At 45.8% G+C, this 9,111-nt stretch overlaps 1 protein-coding gene across 1 annotated transcript in view; it reads right to left on the bottom strand.

Annotated features, from left to right (window-relative positions):
* Positions 1-5,101: 5,101 nt before the first annotated feature.
* The window catches only part of C4H1orf94 (chromosome 4 C1orf94 homolog), a 38,075-nt gene continuing 34,065 nt past the window's right edge, over positions 5,102-9,111 (bottom strand). Inside the window, exon 7 of the mRNA XM_081816846.1 lies at positions 5,102-5,515. Coding sequence (XP_081672972.1) covers positions 5,377-5,515 — 139 coding nt within the window. The 3' untranslated portion in view covers positions 5,102-5,376. The remainder of the gene's footprint in view (positions 5,516-9,111) is intronic.

The raw sequence follows: 9,111 nt of genomic DNA, 5'->3' as shown, positions 1-9,111 counted from the left end.
TCAGCATCACCCAGCAATGCCAGTGTTTTCCATTAGCAACCATGTACCTAGGTTGCCATTTTCCCAACACTTGTAGAACCAGACTCATTGTGCCTTCTTAGAACACCAACACCAGTAGGCTGATACCTCCTCCTGTGAGGTCTGCATTTCTACCTCAAGGACCTCTTCCTCTGAACCCAGACACCAGCACTGGCCAAACAGTCCCTGCTCCCCAGACCCACATGTCTGAGTTTCAACTCCTCAGGGATTCTCCTCTGGGCTTCCAAGTTTTAATAATTCCACCTTCTTCTCTTTGGATGTTACCTGCTTTCTGCAGTTGCCACGTCTGTGTTAACCTACAATCCTTTTTTTCTCCTTTTTTAGTTTTTCAATAGAGAGTTAATAATTATTTACTTATATTAAATTCTATCAGAATAACTGAAGTGGCTCTGTCTCCTGTCTGGGCTGGGCCCTGACTGATAGTGGGGACTTGGCCTCATTCATTTGATAAAAAGATGCAAGCCCCTAAAATGTAGATTGACTACTTTTGCATTCTCTAGGCCTGCTGCTCTCCTTGTAAAGTGGAGTAACTGGTGAATACGTTTCATGTATGAGACTGACCTCACTAAGTCAATTTTCTCCTTCTCCTTTTGGGAACTGCTAGGTTGTATGATTGTGACAAGGAAAACCTTCTTTGTTGGAAAATTTTTTCTTTACAGTCAGCTAGCTCTTTGATGGCAGAGAATATGATTGTCCAGCTATGTAACTCAGCACCTGGTTCAATGCCCAATGTACTAGGGAAGTAGTAAACTCTTACTAAGTGATGAATGAATAAATGGATGGATGGATGGATGGATGGATGGATGGATGGATGAGGAATAGATGGGTGGGTGGATGGATGGAAAGATGACATTACCTGATCTCAAAAACATTTAATAGTAGAACAAAAAAAAGCCCTCTTGAAAAAATGGTGTTACTTCATTTTTGAGTATGTGAATTAGGATTAGGTTTGGCTATGTGAGAAAGCTAAATAACAGTGGCTTTTTTTTTTTTTAACAGTGGCTTTTAAAAGGTGTTCACTTTCCTCTCATATAAGCAAAGTCTGGGGACAGACACTCCAGCTGGCCTGGCACCTCCACTATTAAAGGTTCTCTCTTTCCATCTTCTTGTTCTACCTACCAACTTCATACTGTAGCTTTGACCTCCAAGAATCACACAAAACACTTTGCCTACATCTCCTCTGGCTAGAACTAAGTCACATATTCTGGGTGGCCATGTGCCAATCTGAAAAATGATGTTCTATTACTAAGGAAGAAGGGGGAAATGTGTGGTTGGTGCCAAATGGAAATCCTGTCATACAGAGGAACGAATAACATAAAGCTGAGGGAGCCTTGGAGAACCTGAACTCCTGGAGGAGGAGTTTCAAGGCTGAGACTTCATTTGGGGATTTACCTCCACATTTCTAGATAATTATGGGAATTCCACTCTCTGGAATCATCCATTTTAGATATTACATAATGACTTCCTCTTATGGTAAGTGAGGATTTTAGCTTTATTCACACCTCTCTTTTCACCTCCATCCTTCCACTACAGTTATAACACAATTTTTGGTAAAGTCTATAATTGAGCTTTTTATTATTATGACCACGTAAATATTGTCTGCTGCCAAGTTAACAATTGTTTCATTTTTCACTTGAATTTACAGCTAAGTCTTCCCACTCCCGCCAACCTCTATAAAACAACTCTCAGTACAATGTTCTACACGGTCAACTCTGTCAGGATAATCTGGTGTTTTCTTTTTCTCCAGCCCCTCAGGCCCCTCGTGGACATACCTCCTCTCTTAGGTCTCTAGCTTCCTGTTGCTGTCTGGACCGGTGGTGGTGGTTTCCCAGGCTCTGCCACATGGTTCTGAGCTGAGACTTTCTTCTCTCACCACCTCGGATGTCTCCTTAGCCTCCCTTCTGCTCATGTTCCATTGGCTACCTGCTTCCCGGATTCTGCGTCCTCTTTTTCGGCTTACCCACCTGTCTTAGTGGAGCACATCCTCTCTTAATTTGTTGACAAGCGTGCAAAGAGGTAACATTTTTGAGACTTTGCATGTCTAAAAACACCTCCTTTCTACTTGTACAGATAAAAATTGAGTTTTAAAATTCTAGGTCAAAAATCATTTCCAATCAAAGTGATGACAGCTTTGTCCTGGGATCTTCTAGATTCACCATGTTACTGTTGAGAAATCCGATGCCGTTCTGATTCTTGCACATTTGTATGTGAGTGGGCTTTTCTGAAATTATTAGAATCCTGCCTTTATTCCTGATATTCTGAAATTTTACAGTGATATGCCTTGGGACAGTTCTTTTTAATTCATTTTGCTCAGCACCAGTCTGGACCAATATATCCGGGAAATTTTCTTGTGTTTTTCTGTTAGTACCACCCTCCCCTCTATCTTTGCTATTCTGCCTAGAGCTCTTGTTAGGCAGATATCTGGTATCCTGGACTGATCCTCTCATTTTCCCATGTTTTATCTCCTATAATCCATCCCTGTGTCTTTTTTTAGTTTTCTTTTCCATGAGATCTCTCTGATGTTAGCTTCCAACTCTCTTCACTGAAAAACATCAACTATCACTGTTCTAATTTGAAAAGCACTTTCTTGTTCTGATTTTTAAAAATAACTATATGGCATATTGTCTTATTTTTTTAAAATGTACTATCTTATCTCCCTGAGAATATTATGGTCTGTCTCTCTTTTTTTGGTTTCTTTTTACCTTCGTTTTGATCCGTTTCTTTCTTGTTGAAGACTGTCCATTCCTATTAAGACTCGGGTCTTTAAAAGTTGATTGGGAGCTCTTTTTGATGGGCGTAATCATACGATAATTTTTGTTGGTACCTTCAAGTGCCTTTGCGGTAGTTCAGTTTCTCCAGAGGACCCTCCAAACTCCTACCTCTTGGCTAAGACCTAGCTGTTGGCATTAGATGTGTATTTGTATTTCACTTAATCCCCATTTTCAATCTGGACTCTCAGCTCCACAATCATTATGCATTGTCTCCAAGGTTTCCCAGAGAAAATGCCTCCCATCTTCTATAGAACTGTTCATGACCCCTCGCTTTGTGGGGCTGGGATAGAAGCTACCTCCTACATCACCTCCTCACTTTCATCCCTCTCCAGCCCCACCTTCCATGATGTCCAGCACCCAGCACCTCCTGAGACCTTCAGGACTCTGCAGGAGAAAATTGTTTGCTTTTTGTCTCCTTCAGCGGGCATCTCAGCACGATCTCCCCCTGCTCCACTGAGGCGTTTACCATTCCCCTATCCCATTTCTGACTTTGTACAGAGTGGATGGGATTGCTGGCTTCTCCTAGTTTCACTGAGAATGTAGTTTGTATAAGTTTTCTTGCTCTCTTTCCTATTTGGGGAGCAATTTCAAGAGAAGAGGGACAAAAAAATCTTCACTCCACCATTGTAAAACCACAAGTCTGCATTAAGTAGACATTAAATCTATATTAAGTCTACATTATCTTTTAATCCCCACAACTATCAACATTGCCATTAATAAAGCTGAAGTTTAGAGAAATTAAGTTCTCTGCCCAAGGTCAACATTTGGAAAGTGACTTAGAACCAGGTCTGGCCAAGGGCAAATCAGTGCTTTTTCTCTTACTCTCTCCTGCCTCCAAACAGCCTGAGATCAAGAGAGGGTAGTAAACTATGGTCCAGGCTGGGGTTAATACCTGGAGAGACCACAGGAGGAAGCCCTTCAGGAACGAAAAGGGCTCCTGAATTTGTCAGAACTCCTAGGTGACTAATGTCTCTCAGAGTCCATGGGGAATCTAGACTGTTGGCCAAGGAAATCAATAAAAAAATAAGACATACTAGAAATAGGGTCCAGCTTTGGTGGCAGGGGCTGAAGATCTTGGGGAGAATCCCAGACTCAGACCATGAAGAAAGGGAGAGGGCCTAAGTCCTAAGAGAACTTAGAAGAGAAATTAATTTCCAGGTTCCCAGAAGGAAAGTCCAGTGAGGCCAATTACGGAACTCAGGCCCATGTCCCAGTGTGAAATCCCAGAGTCTATCACACTGTCAGGGCAGGAGAAATGCTCTTGTGGGCACAGGGCTAAGCCCGTCCTGAGACATCAGTAATTTCCAGACCCCAGCCTGTCATTGCTATCAGGATTGGACTCAGCCAGGGTGGGGTTGAGCTTTCAGATAGCTAATAGGATTGGTAATAGAACAACTTAGAACTGATAGTGTTGGTCTGTCTTTTATTTGCATAGCTCATTTTTTTGACCCAAGAGTAGGTCCTTACATTAACTTGCTGTTTAATTTCACCTTGTTAGAGTCTGTCAAAGGATGGCACACAGGTTTCATTTCACAGACCATCCCTGATCAGTGATGGCTGCCTGGACCACTATGGGGAGAACGATTCTATGGCTTTGTACAGGCTCAGGGGAACCGCTGCTTATTGATGCCTGCCATGGGTGTAAGAGAGTTTAGTACGTGTGCTATTACCGATTGAGGCCGTCTCCTCTCCCCAGATTTGTGTCCTCCACACATGTGGTCAGGATGCTCTCAACAGCCTTATTCAAGTCCCTGAGATAGATCCAAGGGCAGTGCCATCATATACAGTTTTGAGATTGGCCTGGAGCTTGGCATTGATATACAATCTCTGGATATAGTCCACCACATTTAGGATTGTTTTTGGAATTGATTTCCAGGTCACATATTCCCATCTTTTGTCCAAGAGAGATTTTTTTTCCCCTATAAAACAGCTCCCTGAGGAGGGTGCTTTACTTTTACGTCCGCTCCTGAGATGCAGGAACTAGGATGTTGAGAAGTGAGTGGGTCACAGAAGAGAAGAGGTTAAGTCCTTACGTTTATGACCCCTGGGGTCCCATATTTAGACAGCAGCGCTTTGAGGACTCCAGCCTGTGGTCTCTTGTCATGTCCTGGGTTAATGCTGTGTCTGGTCATTGGGGGAAATAAGCAGTGAAGATGACACAGAGCATGATAAAAATAAGCAGGCACACTCCATTTCAAGCAGCTCACACTTTTATCATAAAATACAAACTTTCTATAATAAGTGTCTTATTTCTATTTTACCAACAAAAACAAAAACAAAAATTACTCATGTATCAGCTAAATACAGGTGCATATGTGGTTGAGCAGGTGAGTATGAATATGAGGGAGGTGCGTGTGCAGTGAACAGTGTGTGGTGTGTGTGAGAGGGGCTGTGTGTGTGAGAGAGTTGGTCAATAGATGAGTCTGGTCTTGTTGTTTTCTGCCTGTGACCTGGTCGGAACCTTGGCTTTCCAAACCTCAGGCCACGCTATTACAGAATCCAGAGTTCCAGAGCCCTTAGCCCTGACCCAAGGGCTAAGGCAGGAGGAGGGATGAGAAAAGATCATCTAAAAATTTATGCCATTCCCACTGGAGGAAAAATACGGGCTGTTCATCACGGGCCCGCCAGCCGTCGAGCCAAACCTGGAAGAGAAGATGGACATTGTGATGGAACTCCTGATGTTAGCAGAGATATTAGGAAAAGTACTGTGTTAATTTTGTGGCTGTCAAGGACTAGAAAGATCATGACAGGCTTGGAGGCTACATGCTTTAGCATAATAAAAAAGCTTCAGCTCTGGGAAAATAAAATATTAAAATGATACAATTGGAGGACAATAAAGAGCTTCTTCTGCCACTTCCTTAGGACAAGGAGCCCTTGGCAGCCTGTAGGGAGGCTGCCTCTATGGGCCCAGTGCCCTCTCCTTCTCCAGGACCACACCGCAGGGAGCCTCTCTGGATCTGAGCACCTTACCTGTGGGCCTAAAGCCATTCTACCTGCCTGAGAGGACCAGGTGTGTCCTTCAGGAATTCCACAACATTACGGAACTCAGGCCCATGTCCCAGTGTGAAATCCCAGAGTCTAGACAATCCCAGGGCTCCCTCTCCCCTTATCAGCACCAAGCTAAGTCAGGCTCCCCCTTTCAACACCAGTTCGAGGAATAAGCGTTGAGACATCACTGCATGCCTGGAACTTTGCTTAGATCCTCAAGGAAGGAATGGCTGAGAGCATTTGAACCTCACCTTGCAAGCGTAGAAATACGCACACTTCTGCTTTTCCCCCCCGGCACCACTGCCATGCATCCTTCAAAAGAGAGTTCAAAAGCCACCTCCTCTGTGACCTCTTCCCTGACCTCTCCAGATGGAATCATTTACTCACACTTCTGGGATCCTATAGCAATTTCTTCACCCATCTGCTAGGATGCTTTGAATGAATGGGAACGGAGCTCAGTACAAATCGCAGCAGAGCAAATGGCTAGATTTAGTCTAATCCAGGGATTCTCGGTCCCTTTTCAGCTGGGCAGATGCATATTACAGAAGATGTTCACGTTCACCACACCCTCCCGTGAATTAATGAAACACAAAAAGGGAGGGGGAGGGAAGAAGCGATGGGAACAAACCACCGCATTAATTTGTAATGCCTCAGCTGGTGTCGTATCTCTCGCTCGCTCTAAGTGTCATGGGCAAGCTAGGCTTTGGGTTGGTTTGATTCCCTTTCTCATTATATAAATTCCAGGATTTTATCTGGAGATAAAGGGACATTATCTGGACTGTTTGCCATTTTATGCCCAGAGCCCAGCCCAGGACCTGGCACATGGGAGGTGCCTTGTAAACAAGAATGCTGGCTGTAATCCCACCTCTTCTTCCCTCTTCCGAAACTCGTACTGGAAAAGAACTGATTAAAAGTCATGTTATTACAGGGATACCCTGGATTCTGCTCTGATTTACAAAATGAAAACCGGAACACATACTTCAGCATTTAATAATTCTTGGTAACAAATGACTCAGGACACACCTCATATCTGATTGCCACGCCCCACGCATCTAGGCCATTCAGGTTGGGAACTTCTGATGGGTTCACCTGCCAAGGGCATGGTCTGGACAGGATGTCCACTAGAAGGCCAGGAGGAGAGGCAACTCCGTGGACTAGAGTTATCAAGGAGTGCTTCCTGGAGGAAGAGGAAAAGCTTGAACTTGCTTGAGCATGGCGAACTATCCCGGTTTGCCTGCAACAGCTTCTACACTGGCATTTCCAATGTGATTATTATTGGTGCTCCTTTCAAGTCTCAAGCTTGTTATTGTTTGGAAGATAAATTGCATGATTATCCTGCCCCATGAATGTATGTAATTGATTGGCAGAGGGAGGGGAGAGCTTGGCTCCTACCTCTCCCTCTTCATATAGCTGAGTCTCTTGGTTTGCTTCTTTGCTCCTGACCCTGGCTTGTCTCCCCGGCTACACCCTCCCCCAATGCCCTTGCATGATTCCTGCCCAGTGCAGCCTCTTCTAGACCTGCTTCGCCCACATCACTGGGAACCCCGGACACTACTGCTTACTCCATACTCACTGCGTCCCAGCCAGCAGGGCCTACGTCGTTCTGTGATCTCTCCCTCTCCCCCAGGAAACACGTCCTCCCCTGGCCTCCTGTACTCCACACTCACCTATTTCTTCTCTCACCCCACTAACACTCCCTCTTAGATCCTCTGCTGGGTCCTCCACATCTCCCCAAGCTCCCTATATGTAGGAGGCCCAGGGCTCAGACCTTGGGCCTCATCTCTTCTTCATGCACACATACTCCCTGGGCAATCTCATCCCATCCCGTGCCTTTAAATATCATCTACATGCTAATGACTCCCAAATTTATATCGCCAGCCCCAGCCTCTCCTCTGAGTCCCAGACTCATGTATCCACCTGCCTGTCAACAACCCCGCTCATATATTTAACAGGCATCTCAAACTTTGCATATCCAAAACCAAACTCCATCAACAGACCCTTCACTAGTCATCTTGACCTTAGTATTTTGTTTAATTTTTTTAATTTTAAAGATTTTATTTATTTATTTGAGAGAGCAAGCAAGAGAGTGAGCGAGAGAGAGCACGAGTGGGGGGAAGGGCGGAGGGAGAAGCAGACTCCCCGCTGGGCAGGGAGCCCGATGGATGCGGGGCTCAATTCCTGGACTCCAGGATCATGACCTGAGCCAAAGGCAGCCGCCTAACCAACTGAGCCACCCAGGCGCCCTTGACCTTAGTATTTTGGCATTGCCACTTGTTCAAATAAAAAATCAGAGAATCATGCTTGACTTCTCTCCCTTTCCACATCCTGCCATCAAGTCCTGTCAATTCGATCAAGAAAATACTCCAGATTTTTTCACTTATCTCCTTCCCACAGTCTCTGCCCTAGTCTACACCGCCAGCATCTCTTTTTATTTATTTATTTGTTTGTTTGTTTTAGAGAGAAAGAGCAGGGGGGAGGAGCAGAAGGGGAGGGGCAAAGGGGGAGGGAGAGGGACAAGCAGGCTCTGCACCAAACAGGGAGCCCAACGCAGGGCTCAATGAGGGGCTCAATCCCAAGACCCTGAGATCAGGACCTGAGACCTGAGCTGAAATCAGGAGTCGGATGCTCAGCTGACTGTGCGCCCCAGGCGCCCCCCACCAGCACCTCTTGCTCCAACAGCTGTCAGGGCTCCTATCCTGCATCCCTGCATCAGCCCTGTGGTCCAGGCTCCATACATTGGCCAAAGCCACCTTCTTTAGACAGAGAATTAGAACATGTCCTCAGCAGTGTAAGAGCTTTAATAGCTTCCCACTGCTCTTAAAAGAAAACTCCTCACCATGCCCACCAGGCCCTATCTAGTTCGGCCCTGCTTCGTCTCTGATTTCAATTCCACTCATTCCCTCTCCTACTCACTGTGCTCCAGCCACATTCCCCGCCTCGGGGGCCGCTGCCCAGAGTGCTCCTCGCCCGTGTCTATTCTCTCATTTCACTCAGATCTCGGCTCAAGAGACATCCCTTCATTCTCTCACCCCTTACCCCCCACACCTGACATGTGTGCTGCTTCTTTATTTCTTCCCCTGGAATGAGAGAAGGAAACTCTTTTCCTTGTTCCTTCCCTCCAGGAAACGCTGCCTAGAACAAATCATCCTTTAGGGGGACATGGGCCTGCACCCCGCCCCCTTGCCTCACTTTTCTGACCTCACTCTCAGGCCACCAGGCCACCTGCTGACCACTCCTCCCCCATGTCACTGTCCTCCTGTGCCCACAGTGTCTCTGGCAGGGCCCAGGCTCTCTCCCACTTCCCAGACAGCTC

Source organism: Leptonychotes weddellii, chromosome 4, assembly GCF_054177405.1.
Source record: "Leptonychotes weddellii isolate Sample4059 chromosome 4, ASM5417740v2, whole genome shotgun sequence".
Taxonomy (NCBI): domain Eukaryota; kingdom Metazoa; phylum Chordata; class Mammalia; order Carnivora; family Phocidae; genus Leptonychotes; species Leptonychotes weddellii.
This window is presented reverse-complemented; position numbering and strand designations above follow the sequence as displayed.